The sequence below is a fragment of the Micromys minutus genome (genome assembly GCF_963924665.1).
Source record: "Micromys minutus genome assembly, chromosome: 9".
Classification (NCBI taxonomy): Eukaryota; Metazoa; Chordata; class Mammalia; order Rodentia; family Muridae; genus Micromys; species Micromys minutus.
The window spans coordinates 46965430-46980857 of NC_137978.1; the positions used below are offsets into that span (position 1 = coordinate 46965430).

The 15428-nt window shown below is 44.1% G+C and overlaps 1 protein-coding gene across 1 annotated transcript; it reads left to right on the forward strand.

Annotated features, from left to right (window-relative positions):
• The first annotated feature begins 738 nt into the window (after nt 1-738).
• Nucleotides 739-11273, forward strand: RPA2 (replication protein A2). Its single transcript, XM_080921083.1, has 9 exons — nt 739-876; nt 1102-1211; nt 3846-3947; nt 4962-5075; nt 6621-6695; nt 7683-7799; nt 8884-8991; nt 9291-9385; nt 10646-11273. The coding sequence occupies exons 1-9, from the start codon at nt 867-869 to the stop codon at nt 10728-10730; spliced, it is 816 nt and encodes a 271-aa protein (XP_080777209.1). The 5' UTR covers nt 739-866; the 3' UTR covers nt 10731-11273.
• Nucleotides 11274-15428: the final 4155 nt, after the last annotated feature.

Sequence of the window (15428 nt, forward strand, 5' to 3'; positions counted from 1 at the left end):
TATTCTCCTTCGGTGGGATTAACAGTTGAGCCTCTCCTTTCACCATGCAGGTCTCAGGGATTGACCTCAGACAGTCTGTATTGCTGAGCCATCTTGCTGGCCTCCATGAGGTTTCTTGCAGGCTAACAATCTTGGAGATGATCTATCTATCTATTTATTTTGAGGCAGTCTTTCATCGTGTAGCCCCTGGTAGCCTGGGATTTGCCATGCAGACCAGGCAGGCCTCGAACTCGCTCCTGCTAGAGTGCTGAGATTAAATCGTCATACTTGGTGATTTTAATTTCTTATAGAAAATAAGTAATCCCACGAGGTCCTGTGAGACTACTGCTGAGTCTCTGAGGTGTGCAAATGGCGTGTCACAACTGAGCACCAACGCGGAAAGTGTGACTTCCATTAGAGCACCTGAGATTCAGCTTCCTAGGGAATCTGGCAGTTTGGCGGGAACAGGGGTGGTGTCGGGTAGCGAGCAGCGGAAGTGACGGAAGCACCTGACAGGGATGGGAGTGAGGAATGCGTGTAGATGGTCCCGGAAGTACTGCTTTGATTGGATGTTTTCTTGTATACTGTCCTATCGGAAATTTGCCTTCAATAAAGATGGCCGCCTAGGCTTCTATCCCTTATTGGGTCCCTGCATTTTTCTTATGCTTGGCCTTGGAACCGGAAGAGGCTGGATTCATGAGTTCTGATTGGCTAAAGGTAGATGTGTCCTGGGCGCTGATTGGCTGGCTCTTCGCGGGAAGGAGTTTGTGGCGCCAGTGCAAAGTAGCTACTAAGCTGGCGCGCCGTAGCTGCAAATATTTCTGAAGTGTTCTTGTTTTCCGTGTCCGAACTTCTTGGGTCTCTTCCTCAGGAAATCTGCGACCAAGATGTGGAATAGTAATGGCGGGCCTGCGGGAGGGGATGCGGAGAGTCGCACGAGGGTGTCAGGAGTGGGCGAGTCTCGCGTGGGAGGGCAGGGCCGGGAGCGAGAGGCCCGAGGCCGGAGCGGCAGCTCTTGAGGGATAGAAGGGATATTGTGGCTGGGGCGGTGGGGACAGTGTTTCCCAGGTACAGTGTTGGGGATCGTCGCGCAGACTCTTGATCACTGTCGTTCACCACCAGGCGGATTCGAGAGCTTCAACAGCAACTCCACGTATGGCGGAGCGGGCGGCTACACGCAGTCCCCCGGTGGCTTCGGGTCGCCCACACCGTCGCAGGCGGAGAAGAAATCAGTACGTAGAGTGACAGCTCGGTTCTCACTGGTGTCCTCCTGACCTAAAGTTTCTAACTGGTCCGGGAGGGAACGTCTTTTCGTGGGGGAGGGTGGCACACCCCAACTGGTTCGGAAGCTGCGGGTTACTTACCTTGTCTTATGTATGGTCAAGTGGGTAATTGTTCGGCCTCCACTTTCCTGGTCCTACCACTCGGAAGTGTGCTTTTGCAGACTTAAATGTCGTTGTCCCCAGCCACAGCTGGGACTACAGAAATCCCCGAAGAACAAGAGTCCACTGTGTTGAGAACAGTTTTGGGGTTATTTCCAACATCTGGCAGGAAGAACACTATTATCCTTAATCAGCTGGGCTTTTTATGCCTCGTACTTATTCATTATATGAACAAGTGTTTTTCTGGAACTCAGATCCATCTGCCTCTGGGACTGGACATACCAGAAGAGGGCATCAGATCCCATTACAGATGGTTGTGAGCCACCATGTGGTTGCTGGGACTTGAACTCAGGACCTCTCTTAAGCATTGAGCCATCTCTCCAACCTTCTCTCTCTCTCTCTCTCTCTCTCTCTCTCTCTCTCTCTCTCTCTGGCTTTGAGTTGATAAGGCTGGAGTGATTCTCCTGCTTTTCTGTCTCAGCTGGTTCTGATGTCTGAAATTGCCAGTAAACATGGTTCTGATGTCTGAAATTGCCAGTAAACATTTCTGAGATTCCCAAATAGGTCGTTAGTTCCATAATGTATCAGGATGAGGTCTTTTGTTTACATTAGTGCTTTTGCTAAAACAGAAACAGTGTTGCATTAAAGGCTTATCTTTTGTGATGTTTGGTTTGGTTTCCAGACAATTTTTACTACCCACCTGTGTGTGGCCTGGAACTTGCTATGTGTAGATCATGAATCTGTGGTGGCCTACTACCTGTCTCTCCTGAGTGCTCAAATCTCAGAAATACCCTGACTCAAAAAATAAAACAAGTTGTGTTGCTGGCAGACTGCCGGAGAGGAGATTTGAGTGTCTTCTCTAGATGCTTCTTCTTCTGCTCGCTGCAGAAGACCCCAAGGAGTCTCAGCTCGGGAGTTTGACCCACAGAACACAATTAGACGATAGACTGCTGTAATAACAAGAGGTTTTTTATTCCATGTACATGGGGTAGCTCATACTCACAGGCAGAGTCAATCCCGAACTCAAAAAGCATTTTATATATATATAATTTTTTTTTTTTTTTTTTTTTGTGAGGGGGTGAACTACTATTTTACCATTGGTCAGCAGTATAATTTTCAGACAGAGGGGAGGAAAGTGGGGGAGAAACTTTGGCAGTAAGGTTGTTGAGAATTTGCATTCTCCTTGAAATTCAGTACAGGGAGGGGTAGGGGAGCTGTTCCTAAAGCAGTCATTTTTGTTTTGTCTTAACTCAGCTTGGTCAGTATAGCTTGACCTGTCCACTAAAACTTTGTTTTTACATTTTCAGAAACTTGTTTATATATTTTAAAACCTTGTGGGGTTTTGTCCTTGTTTTGTTTCTCAGAATTGGGTGATTAGAGCAAGCGCTAACTATGACATGGCATCAGGACCCTATCTAGGGCTTTCTAGAAGGCCAGGTGGCTATTAGTCAGTATATTCTGTGGTTTTTTTTTTTTTTTTTTTTTTTTTTTTTTTTTTTTTTTCTGTTACTTTTTTCTGAGAATTACTCTGGACCATTGTTTTTGTTTGCTAGGCAGGATTTCATAGCCTTGGGATGACTGGAAAGTCTCTGAGTCTGACTTTAACCATTTCTGTGTCTTTAGGATCTCACATTCTAAGAATGGGGTGTTTTGGAAAAGTCTCAGAGCCCCTATAAACTTTGTTTTTTTTTACATCAAACTCCTTCCCTTTCCTTTAAGATGCCCAAAGATGGCCAGCTTGGCTAAACTCTCAACAGAGATTGCCATCTAGTTGCCAAAATATCTTCTAAAAGAACTAGACTTCTAACTCTTTCCATTTTATCAAGAGTCTCCTAAGTCCTTTGCTGCTTGTCCTTTCTCAAGCTTTTTCACAAAACCCTGTTGCCTTTGTGATGTCCTGAACACTTTGCTCTCGCTGTATCTGGGATGAGCTCTTGCTATCCCTACCTCTCTGAGACAGGTTTTTTTTGTTTGTTTGTTTTTGTTTTGTATCTGGCTGTCTTGGAACCCAGCTGTAGATCAGGCTTACCTTGAACTCAGAGGTCCATCTGCCTCTGCCTCCTGAGTGCAGAGATCAAAGCCATGGGCCATCACTGCATAGCCCTGGGATGGGCTCTTGAAGGTTTGTCTGAAGGCAGGCTCACCTATGTTGTCCTGTCTAGTCTGACCTTTTCTCTCTGAGCCCACAATATGATACAAACATCTATCCACCTGGAGGTCTAGCATCAGATCAGTGTGGACTTGAATTCAAAAGTGTGGCATTTGCTGTGTGTGGTAACATACACTCCAAATCCTAGCACTTAGGAGAGAAAGGCACATGAATCAAATGTCAACTTTCTGGCCTTGTTTTCTCTATCTTTGAAGCAAGGAGAACTTGGTTTTGCAATTTTATGATCATGGTATATTCAAAGTGCTTGGCACATGGAAACATTAAATGAATGTTATTCTCTTGGGTTGACTTTATGCGCACTTTTTTCTTTTCAGAGAGTCCGAGCCCAGTACATTGTACCCTGTACCATATCTCAGCTACTTTCAGCTACGCTGACTGATGATGTCTTCAAAATTGGGGATGTTGAGGTTTCACAGGTAAGTAAGATCTTGTAGAAGGATCACTTAGGGATAGGACATGAGGGGTTGGAAAGATGACTGTGCAAACCTAAGGAACAGATATCAGGTCCATATCCATGTACCAAGCCAGGCTCGGTCACCCTGCTTCCTGTAACCACAAATCTGGGGTCAGAGGCCAGAGGATCCTTGGGGCTTGCTGGTTCTAGGATCAGTGAGACACTCTTTCTCAAGGGAATAAAACCAGTTTTGCTAGACAGAGTCACCAGATGTCCTCCAGTCTCTGCAAGGGTATCCCACCTCTTTCTGCTCACTTGTGCATACCCTTCGTTCATATGCATTCAAGCAAAGAAAAAGGAATAAGACTTGCTAAGTTGAAAAGTACATAGTAACACGCTTTATGGGTAAAAGTGCTTGGGCCTTTTGCACAAGGCTGATGACCTGAGTTCAGTCTCCACATTCTACATTGGAAATAGAACTAGCTTCCTAATATATCCTCTGACCTCTGGATCATGGCACACATACACACAACGTAATGTAACTGTTTTCTTGAAAAGCATTTTTTAAAGCTGGGCAGTGGTGGCTCACATCTTTAATCCCATCACTGGGGAAGCAGAGGCAAACGGACCTCTGAGTTCAAGGCCAGCCTGATCTGCATAGTTCCGGGACAGCCAGGCCTGCACAGTGAAACCTTGTCTCCAAACAAACCAAACAAAAAGTTGTTGTTTTTTTTTTTTTTTAAATGTATGAAGGTATTCTTTTCTTGGAGCCTCTCTTGCAAGAGTTATTTCTTGACTTTCCTTAGTGAATATGTTCTGTTCAGATAATTAACAAGGTAGGTTTTGGACTGGGCATGGCAGCTCACACTTACAATTTTGGCACTCAGAAGGCAGGCAGGAGGATTCTCATAAGTGTGAGGCTTGTCAGGCCCATGAAACAAGTGAGACTAACTCAAAAGTTTCATAGGTTTGTGTCCACATGTGGATCTTACTTTGATTTCCAGGAAAATCAGACCTTTATTTTCCTCTATTCTAGGTCACTATTGTGGGAATAATCAGACATGCAGAGAAGGCTCCGACCAATATTGTTTACAAAATAGATGACATGACTGCCTCGCCCATGGATGTTCGCCAGTGGGTTGACACGGATGTAAGTGTCTTCTCAAGGAACGAGGTGGGGATGCTTCGGGGCTTTGGATGTTCAGCTCTTTCAGTTTTAGCTTTTTATAGGTTTTTCTTGGTGTAAATACTCATAAGCAATATACCAAAGGTAAAAACCCATAAAGCAAGAGCTGAATAGATTTGATCACATAACAATCTAAAACCAGGGCTGGAGAGGTGGCTCAGCGATTAAGAGCACTGATTGCTCTTCCAGAGGTCCTGAGTTTAATCCCTAGCAACCACATGGTGGCTCACAACCATCTGGAATGGGATCTGATGCCCTCTTCTGGTGTGTCTGAAAACAGCTACAGTGTACTTATATATAATAAATAAATAAAATTATTATTAAAAAATAAATAAAAGACCAGATAAAAAATGGCAACAATGATACAGGCTAGACCTAATATGCACCGAAAGTGACAGTTTCTAAGTTGAGTGAGAGTAGCACTTAGCCCAAAGCTTGTGATCTTTAGAAGACAATTATTTGTTGACTTGTCATTTTTGAATAAAGAAATGGCTACTGTACAACCCTGATAGTAAGAGTATAAACTCTAGTGTGTTTCATATACTGAAGTCACTAGTTTAAAGATATTGACCTCTCTGGGCTTGGTGATATATGCCTTTAGTCCTAGCCCTCAGAAAGCAGAGGCAGGTAGATCTCAGGATTCAAGGCCAGGGAGTTCCAGGATCACCAGGGCTCTACACACACACACACACCTATCTCAAAAAAGAGAAAGCCCACAAATTTATGTTAAGGGAACAAAGATGTGTATAAAGATTTAATTTAAGGGTATTGACCAGGCAGACTGAAGGAATGACTCAGCAGTTTCATCGATTGCTCTTCAAGATGACATGAGATCAATTCCCAGCATCCACATGGCAGCTCAGAGCAATCTAACTCTAATTCTGGTGGATTTGACATTCTCTTCTGAACTCTATCAGCACCAAGAACACAGCTGGTACACAGACATACTCATAATACATAAAATTTACCAAGGACTAAGAAGATGGCTCAGCTGCTAAACTTAATGCTAATCTATGTCATAGGAGGAAACCAACTTCCCCATGTCTTCTGACCTTCATTCTCTTTCCGAGAGCACACACAAAATGTAGGGGGAATTATATTGGTAAACAGGAAACTAAATCAAGGATTTTTCTGTAAGTTCTAGACCATTCTGAGTTTACATAGTTCCAAGACACCTGAACTGCATTTAGAAGACCTGTCTGTCTCTTTCTGTCTGCCTGTCTGTCTCTGTCTCTTTCATACCTTAAAAAGGGGTAAGGGGGCAAAATAAATAAATAAATAAATAAAATAACAGTAACAAAATAACAGGCAGCTCCATCTCTGGCACCAAATAAGTTGTGTGTGACACTACAGGCCTGTAATCCAGTACTTGGAAAATAGAAACAAGATAAAGTTCAAAATCCTCCTTGGCTATGTGTTAAGTTTGACGATAAGCCTGTGTTACATAGGAGACCCTATGAAAAAAGTAAGAGTAAATAAACAATGATGTGTTTATATTTTATTTGTCAGGATGCCAGTGGTGAGAACACAGTGGTTCCTCCAGAAACATATGTGAAAGTTGCTGGCCACCTCAGGTCTTTTCAGGTAAAGTCAAGTAAATGGTGGCTTCAGAGCTGGGCAGCTGGTGCAGATGAAAACTCCAGTGTGAATCCTTATAACCAAAGTTAAGGCCAGGTTCGCCAGACTTCTTAGTGCACACGTGTAACCTCAGCACTCCTGTGGAGAAAAAAGGTGGAGACAGGCCCTGAAGCTCTCAGGCCAGGTGGTGGTGTTCCCCCTTAACCCCAGCATGAGGAAGGCAGAGACAGGCAGATCTCTGTAAGTTCAAGGCCAGCCTAGGCTATAGAGTGAACTGTAGGATAGAGCGAATTGCAGAACTGCTGGGCTATAGAAGTTCTGTCTGGAAAAACAAAACAAAAATAATAAAACTTTCTAAATTTACATCTTCATTAGAAGAATGAGTAATTACTACTAATCAAGTCTGCATATTAAATGAGAAGATACTTTGTTCTCTTCACTGAGAGGAAATATCTAGGCTCTATTTCAAAATACACATTAAAGCCATATGTGGTGGCAGTTAGGCATTTTCCTTCATCCCCGGGAGGCAGAGGCAGATACATTTCTGAGTTTGAGTCCACTTTAGTCTACATAGTGAGTTCCAAATGACCAGGGCTACATAGTGAGACCCTGTCTCAAAAGGTGGGTTAGTAAGTGTTAGCGACCTGATTTATTGAGTTCAAGTCCTCAGGAGCTGTGTAGAAGAAACCGGGTAGCTATCCAGAACCTCTCTAACGAACTCTGGGGAGTTGGGAAGCAGACAAGAGAATCTCTAGAAGCTTTGGGGCTACCTAGTTGGGTGTAATTAGTGGGAAGACAACCGGTTTTGAGGTGGGAAGTGAGAACCAAGCCTGTCCTCTAAACTTCCTGTGCATCCATGGTACATGCGCCCACATTTGCATATGCACAACAGGCATTCCCCATAGTGAGAAATATAACCAAGGAAAAAGCCAGTGTTTTGCCCAGAAATTCACTCAAATGTTTGTCTTCTTCTTACATTTTCCTCTTTAATAGAACAAAAAGAGCTTGGTAGCCTTTAAGATCATTCCTCTGGAAGACATGAATGAGTTCACTGCACACATCCTGGAGGTGGTCAATTCACACATGATGCTCAGCAAATCCAACAACCAGGTGATTAGCTGCAGTCAACTTTCCCTTTTCTGAGAAAAACAAACGATTTATATTGACATATCTGGGCATGGTGTGAGGGATCCCCTGTAGGTAGGGTCACAAGCAGTGTGTGCCATCTGGAGCCAAATTCAGGTCGGCTGAAAGAGCTCTAACTGCTGAGCCACCCCCAGCCATCACTTAGTCCTCAACACATTTTCTCCCCAAGCTTTGTTTTCGTCTAAGTGAAACATTCATGTTTCTCGGGATTTTGAGTTGTTTCTCACCCAGTACCAAGATGGCTGAACAGAAATTTCAAAGCCAAACCGCATTTTGCATCTCAACAATGGACATTTAGAGGATGTTTGACTGGACAGTCTACTAATGGGAGAAATGTTTATTTAGACTGCTTTAAACCTCACAGGATATGTGTACTCATTTGTCATTCAATATAGTAGGTATGACACTTAGAGAACGTACTGTCCATCGGGCACTGTGCAAAGATGAATGGTTCTGAAAAGGTGCAGTTGAGTAAGTAGGAAACTGGAGAATACGGTATTGAGAAGCCTGGAGGGGGCACGTTTGAGAGGAGAGGTCAGGATTGTCTGCTGCTAAGAGGTCAGATGTCATGAAGACTTGAGCAGCCAGTGACTTGAGAAGTCACTGATGACTTTGGTAGAACTAAATTCAGAGGAGTATTTGAGATATTCCCAATAGTGGCAGGCAGAGAAAGAAATGACCTAAAAGAGGGTGTAGTGTATGTGCCTCCTTGTGCTGTCAATTGAACTCTCGGCCTTACCCTTAGTGGGCAAGCCCTTCTTTCCCAACAGGCTTTCATGATAATAAATACTTGCTTGAATGAGGCCCAAGGAAACAATTATAGCTTGCATGTGAAATCACAGTGCTAGAGCTTCCTTTTCCAGGGACAGGGAATGTATGCTTCAGGACGTTATTTTACTTTCTCATGGAATTTCATTGTTATAGCTTTCCTATATAAATAGTTACTAGGAAAATTGATTAGGTTGTTTCCTGCTGTTTATTAGTAAGTTATTTGAAGTAGTGTTGATGTGGTGGCTTTTCTAATGTTCTGATTTTGTTCTTAATTCAGCCCTCTGTAGGGAGACCATCTATCAGCAATGCAGGAATGGGTGATCCAGGAAACTTCAGTGGGAATAACTTCATGCCAGCAAATGGCCTCACTGTGGTCCAAAACCAGGTAAGCTGCCTATTTACCCATGCAAAGCACAGGCAGACCGATATTTTTTTTCTTCCCAAATGATGTAAGGTTTTCTTGTAGCCTGCTTCACACCAACACCCTCCTCCCTTTTACCTGCTTATGCAGATGCATGTGTGTATGTCCACAGTGCCTGATACCAGTGGAGGATAGAGGGGGTAGAAGCCCAGGTTCTCTGCAAGTGCTCCTCCTGAATATTTCCAGCTCCTCTTTGCTTACAAAGTGACTCGGGTAAGCTGATCCAGAGTAGTTGCTAAATCTTTTTCAATTTGAACCGTTAGGTGCTGAATTTGATCAAAGCTTGCCCAAGACCTGAAGGATTGAACTTTCAGGATCTCAGGAGCCAGCTCCAGCATATGCCTGTACCCTCAATCAAGTAAGTGTTGCTATCTGTGACCTAGAGACTTGTACCCATCTGTATATCTAGTCTTCTGACAGTGGGCAGTGAGTCTAAAAGGTAAAGCTGGGTCTGGCTTTGCTGGTTCTGTAAGCTCATCGCTTGAAAGATAGAAGCAGGAGGATCAGGAGTTCAGAGCCAGCCCGCTCTGCCTGAGACCCACACAAGGAAAGCTGTCAACTACAGCCTGTTGGAGTTAAGCAGCTATGAAGAGCACACTCAGGTGGCGCTATTGCACCACTTGCTGATTTGTTCAGGATCTGAAGGCATCTGGCAGCCCTTACTCTTTGATGTGATTATATTTCAGGCAGCAGACTCCTGGCTCCATTGCAGTGAAGTGAGATGAAACATGTTAGTGCCCATGATACTTGAGTTCAAGGCCAGCCTGGTTTACATAGCAAGTTCCAGAACAGCTCCGACTACATAAAGAGAAGAAACAAACCCATTTAATAGTTGTAGGCCTAGGTAGAGAGTAAATGCGCAGGCCAGTTTCCCATTCTGTGCTGTAAAATGGGGGTAGATAATGCCCATCTCAAAGTCACTGTGGCGATGAGGTACAGAATCACTGTAATTTCTGGCTGTTACTGAACTACTGTCTCTGAGGACCTAAGGATTTGGAGGAGTCGCCCACTTTCTGATTGACCTTTCCCTTCCTGCTACTCTACTGCCCATAGGAAAGTAAAAGGCTTATCCGTATGTGATTATGGGGTCTGACTCCAGGGAAGGGAGACTTAGGACCCTTCATGCATGTGTGAGCTGACTGTAGCTTCAGGTTCTTATGGCACCTTAGATTGGCTTTTTTTTTTTTTTAAGATTTTTTATTTTATGTATATGAGTACATTGTTGCTGTCTTAAGACACACATCAGATCTCATTACAGATGGTTGTGAGCCACCATGTGGTTGCTGGGAACTGAACTCAGGACCTCTGGAAGAGCAGTCAGTGCTCTTAACCGCTGAGCCATCTCTCCAGCCCCCTAGATTTGCATTTTAAGCCCTGTTTTATTTTGAAATTTGAGGCCAGGATCCTAGGCAGCTCTGGTAACCCTGGTCTGCATGGATAATCTCAGTTCTTAGGTTGTATGGTTCTTTCTCTGCAAGAGAGTTCCGTGAACAAAGTGACTGAATAACTCATAGCTAAGATAAGAAATACAAAAACAAGTTATGTTTGCTTACTTAACTATATTCAAAAGGCGCTGGTTTTAATGTGGAGATCTCCCCCCACCTTTCTCTCCTTTCAGGCAAGCAGTGGATTTTCTGTGCAATGAAGGCCACATTTATTCTACTGTGGATGATGATCACTTTAAATCTACAGATGCAGAGTAACTGGAGTTTGTGAAGTACCTGAAATATTTCCAGCTGGACCTGTTTTCATCTCTTGTCCCCGGCTCTGCAGGTTGTAGCCAGTGACTTCTAGGACAGAAGTTTCCTGTAGAAGGTCTCAGCTGAAGTCCTTTTGGAACATTTGGAATATTGTTCTCTGTTTTGTTGCTTGCTTTTAGAGGTTCAAAAGGAGATGGACAGTTGAGAAGGAAGTAAATCAGGGGGATTCCTTTAAAAGAAATTCTAATAAGCTAGTCAGGATTCCAGGATGGATGGTCAGAATTGAAAGAGGAACACCACCAAGAGAGCCGGGCAGAAGTACGTCATGCTTGGGAGCTTCTGTTCTTGAAAGGCTTCCTGTGAGGATGAACAATACTATGGCCAAGGGCCAAAGAAGAACCTACTATCTTCTGCCTATTTGTGTCACACTCTGGGTCTGCGGTGTTACTTTCAAAATTGCACTTTCCTTCCCCTTGTCTGCCTGCAATTGAAAGTAGGGTTAAGTGAGCATGAGGTTCTGGTGTGAAGGCCTCATGGGACAGAGAGGAAGAGATGTTACAGTGTTTGTAATATAAATGTTCATATGTTTGATAAAATAGTTAAGTTGTAATAGCTTCTGATATGTTGTTGGCTTTATTCTTAGCATTTACTTATTGTGTGTGGAAGTCAAAGGACAACTCAGTGGAGTGTGCTTTCTCTCTGTACAGTGTACGGCGTCATCTTTCACTGTGTGTACTCAGGGGTTTGGGGTTTGTTGTAGTTGTGTTTAGCATGTGTCATTGCCACCAAAGATTGTGAACAGACCTTGGGCTGGAGTTACAGCTCACAGTAGTGAGGCACTTGCCTGTCATCTACGAGGCTGGTCGGCCCCTGGCATCACTGAATAGGGCTTTAATGTTGGTGCTGGCAGTCGTGAGATTTCAAGGCTGTTCTTGAAGTAGAGGAAATCTGCTCACAGATGTCGAAGGTAAGTATCTTGAATGGAAACTGGTTTGGGAGTGGATTTCATGATGTGGAACATGCAAATAAGTACTGCCTGCTTCTAAGCGAGCTCTCACCATGATTGCTGGTGCTAAACATCTGGCTGTTTTCTAGACAGCAGTTCCTCTGAGAAGCCACAGCTGTAGGTAAGGCTCAGCTAACCAATTTTATTATTAGTTATGGGTCTATTCTTAGACAATGGAAATGGCTGAGAAAAGAAACAAAACATGTTCCAGTGTGGGTTGTACGACAGGGTACTTTCACAGGTTCCCGGTTTCCTTTAATTACCAGGTAAAGCAAAATTGTGGTTTTGTGCAGAAGTCTTTCCATAGATTTCAAATCACAACTTAGGCAGAGAGGCAGATAGATCTCAGTTCCAAGGCCAACCCAGTCTACATACCAGGTTCTGAGTAACCAGAACTACATAGCGAGACCTTGGTTCCAAAAAGGGGCCAGAGGACCTAGAGAGATGGCTCGGGGGTTAACAGCTCCTGCTGCTCTTCCAGGGGGAAGAGTTCAGTTCTAACACCCATGTCAGGCCACTTACAACTGTAACTCCAGTTGTAGAAGTTTCAATGCCTCTGGCCTGACACCTGCATTTGCTTTAACACAAGTTGTTAAATGCCTTTTATTGGATACCAAACTTTTGGTTAGGTCCTAGCAATAGGAGAGGCTTGTAGTGGACTGCCCTGACTCCTGATTATTGATACCTCTCGGTGATCACACGATTGATGAGCACTGTGGGAGTTTGTGTGCTCCAGCCCTTGGGACTGCTGTTCTGCACGGGTGAAAGGTTGCATTTGTGCATCCAGAACAAGGCCCTCGGCATGTTGGAACGTAATACGACCCATGCTCTTAAAACCTACCCACTGTCACCTGACTGTGTGTTCAGCTTGCTCTCAGGAAATTAAGACTGCAGGCCGGAAAGCTTGCTGAGAGAGGTCTAGAGTAAGAATTAGCATTTAGTGTGTATTAAGTATTTCATTGTTTTGTTTCAGTACAGTTGATTTCATAAGCCTAAAAGAAAAAAGGTAATGTAGCTGGGAGAAGCTTCACATTGGTAAAATGTTTAAACACATTCCCTATTTCATTTAGCAATTTTTACAGAAGTTTAGACTATAATATATCAATCATTGTAAAGCGTTCAAAATAGAAATGAGACTGGCGTAGTGACATTTAATCCCAGCACCAGAGAGGCAGAGGCAAATGGATCTCTGGAGTTTGAAGCCAGCCTGTCTACATAGCTAGTTCCAAGTCAACCAAGGCTACATAGTGAGATTGTATCTCAAAAGAAAAAGTGATGGTACCTATCTTCTGTTTCCAAGGGAACTCACTGGTGTATATTCATCACTTGGAAGGCCACTGCTCAAGGGCCAGCCCCAGCCATGTTAGTTATCCTTCCCACTAACCTAACTAAAACTAACGTCATAGGACATCCTCTGATGGTTCCCCAAGCAACGGCCATTACTCTGATTGGAAAAGTCAACTGCAGTTGTTGAACATACTGTGTGTGTCTATGTGTGTGTGAGAGAGAGCGAGAGCAGTACCACAACTGGTTGAGACAAGATATCTCCCTCAAAGGTATCCTTGAGCTAAGGCCATTCACTGAACTGAGAACTTGCTGTTTCAGTTAGACCAGCTGCCCAGCGAATCCCTAGGATGTGCCCGTTTCTGGCTCCCATCCCCCAGTGTTAGGGTTACAGGTAATATGCCACAGGCCTGGCTATTATGTAGGTGCTGTGAATCCCAGCTCAGGTCGTCATCAGTATAGCAAGCACTTTGTCCAATGGCTACCTCCCCAGTCTCTGCTTCCTTTAAGCCTGGCTTCCAAGCTTAAAAAAAGAAAGTTGCCTTTCTCTACACTAAAGCATCTTGACTATTCAGAAATGTGCTTTCATTTTAATATGTATGAGCATTCTGCCTAATGTATGGATACCGTGTTTGTGCAGAGCCCACAGAAGCCAGAAGAGAGTGGGTTCCAGGAGCTGTAGCAGTTGGGTGGGTGCTGGGAACCTAAGGTGGGCCCTCTATAAGAAAGCCCAGTCCACTGAGCCATCTCAGACCCAGAAATCCTACTTCATAGGAACTGGTAGCCCTCTTTTCTGCCCTCCATTTGAGGCTTATTCACTGTGCCAAGATTGACCATGGTGCCACCCTCTGGTTGTTCACAGTCAGGAAGGAACTTTGTCAACATCTTTAGGGTCTGTCTCTGGATCTTCCAGTACAGTGAACACTGGCTTCGGGGAGAGGCTGGTAGAAACTGGTGGATGAGGTCCCCATAGTTGGGACTGGCCAACAGCCTGTAGGAATCACTTGGAGAACTCCATTCCAAGGTATAAAGGTCAGGGAACCTGCAAGGACAGATCCAGGCAGCCCACAGAGGAGCAGACACAGGAACACACATAGGTGCTGTGTCTTGAGTCTGGTTCGAGTTGAATGCAGTCTCACAACAGCTGTAAACTCTTTTTATCTGTTCCCTGTCTTAGGTGGCCCATGGTTAAATTCTGTGGCTTCACTAGCTTGAGGTTGTCACATTTCCCAGGATCTGGGATATGATGGATAGATCGCTTCACCCAGCACACCTAGACCAACCTTGGAAGCTGCATGGACAAAGTTTGTGTTTGTCCTCTATCTCCAGCTCTGAACACAGTTTAAGCCACCCTGTTAAGAGTCCAAGAAACCATCGGGGGTTTATTTGTGTTTAACACAGTGACTTCCATGAGGTGACACGCTTGAAAACCAGAGACTGGAGATACAGCTGTGTGACATTGGTTAACGATACTAACAGATGCCAGGTACAGGAACTAAAGGCCTTGCAAATAGCAAATATCTAGTTAATCCTTAGAGTTTAGATGTCACAAAACTAAAGCCTAAAGTGAAATAAATTGCTAAAATCAGCAGCTGGTCCATGGTGTGCTGGGAACCTAAATCCAGACTGTTGCCTTTGGAGTCCTCTCCTTAACCACTGATCTGGTCTACCTCCTGGACCATCATTAGCCTGTTGCCTAGTCTAGAAATCGGGCAGCCATTTCTCTATAAAAGTTCAAGGTTTGGATGTGTGGTTTCTGAAGGGTCTGATGCAGACAAGACAATAAATGTCACTCATACAGAAGCATGTGTCGTTTTTATTCTGAGGCTCTAGCATGAGATGATCTTGGGTAGTCAGTCACCTAACAGCGTTCTTTTAACAGTCTCAGAGAACCACCCAAGGCCTACCAGATTTCCACAACCGTGGGTCTCCCTAGTTTCTTGGTTTTGTTTAATAAATATGTAGGTCAGACTTATCTGGAATTACACATATCCATCTGCTTTTGCCTTCAGAGATTAGAGGTGTGCACCACCAAATCCAGCGTTAAATTTTTAGATTGTGTCTAATTGTGGGGGGTTGCAGAGGCCAGGTTGTGCACATGAACAGAGTGCTCACAGAGTCCAGAAGCAGGCGTCGGATCCCCTGAAGCTGGAGTTATAGGCAGTTGTGAACCACATGATGTAGGTGCTAGGAACTGAACTTGGATCCTCTATATGAGCAGCAAAGTGCTCTTAAACACTGAGCAGTCTCTCCAGTCCCTCCACCTTTGTAAATTAGCTTGCTTAGTTCCTCTAATAGATTTGGAGAACTAGTGTCCTACCTAGGATTTTATTCTTGGAGGCAAATGCCCACATTTGATCACACAACCCCATTTACTGGGTACTGGTCATGAGCTGGGTTCTACCAACAAT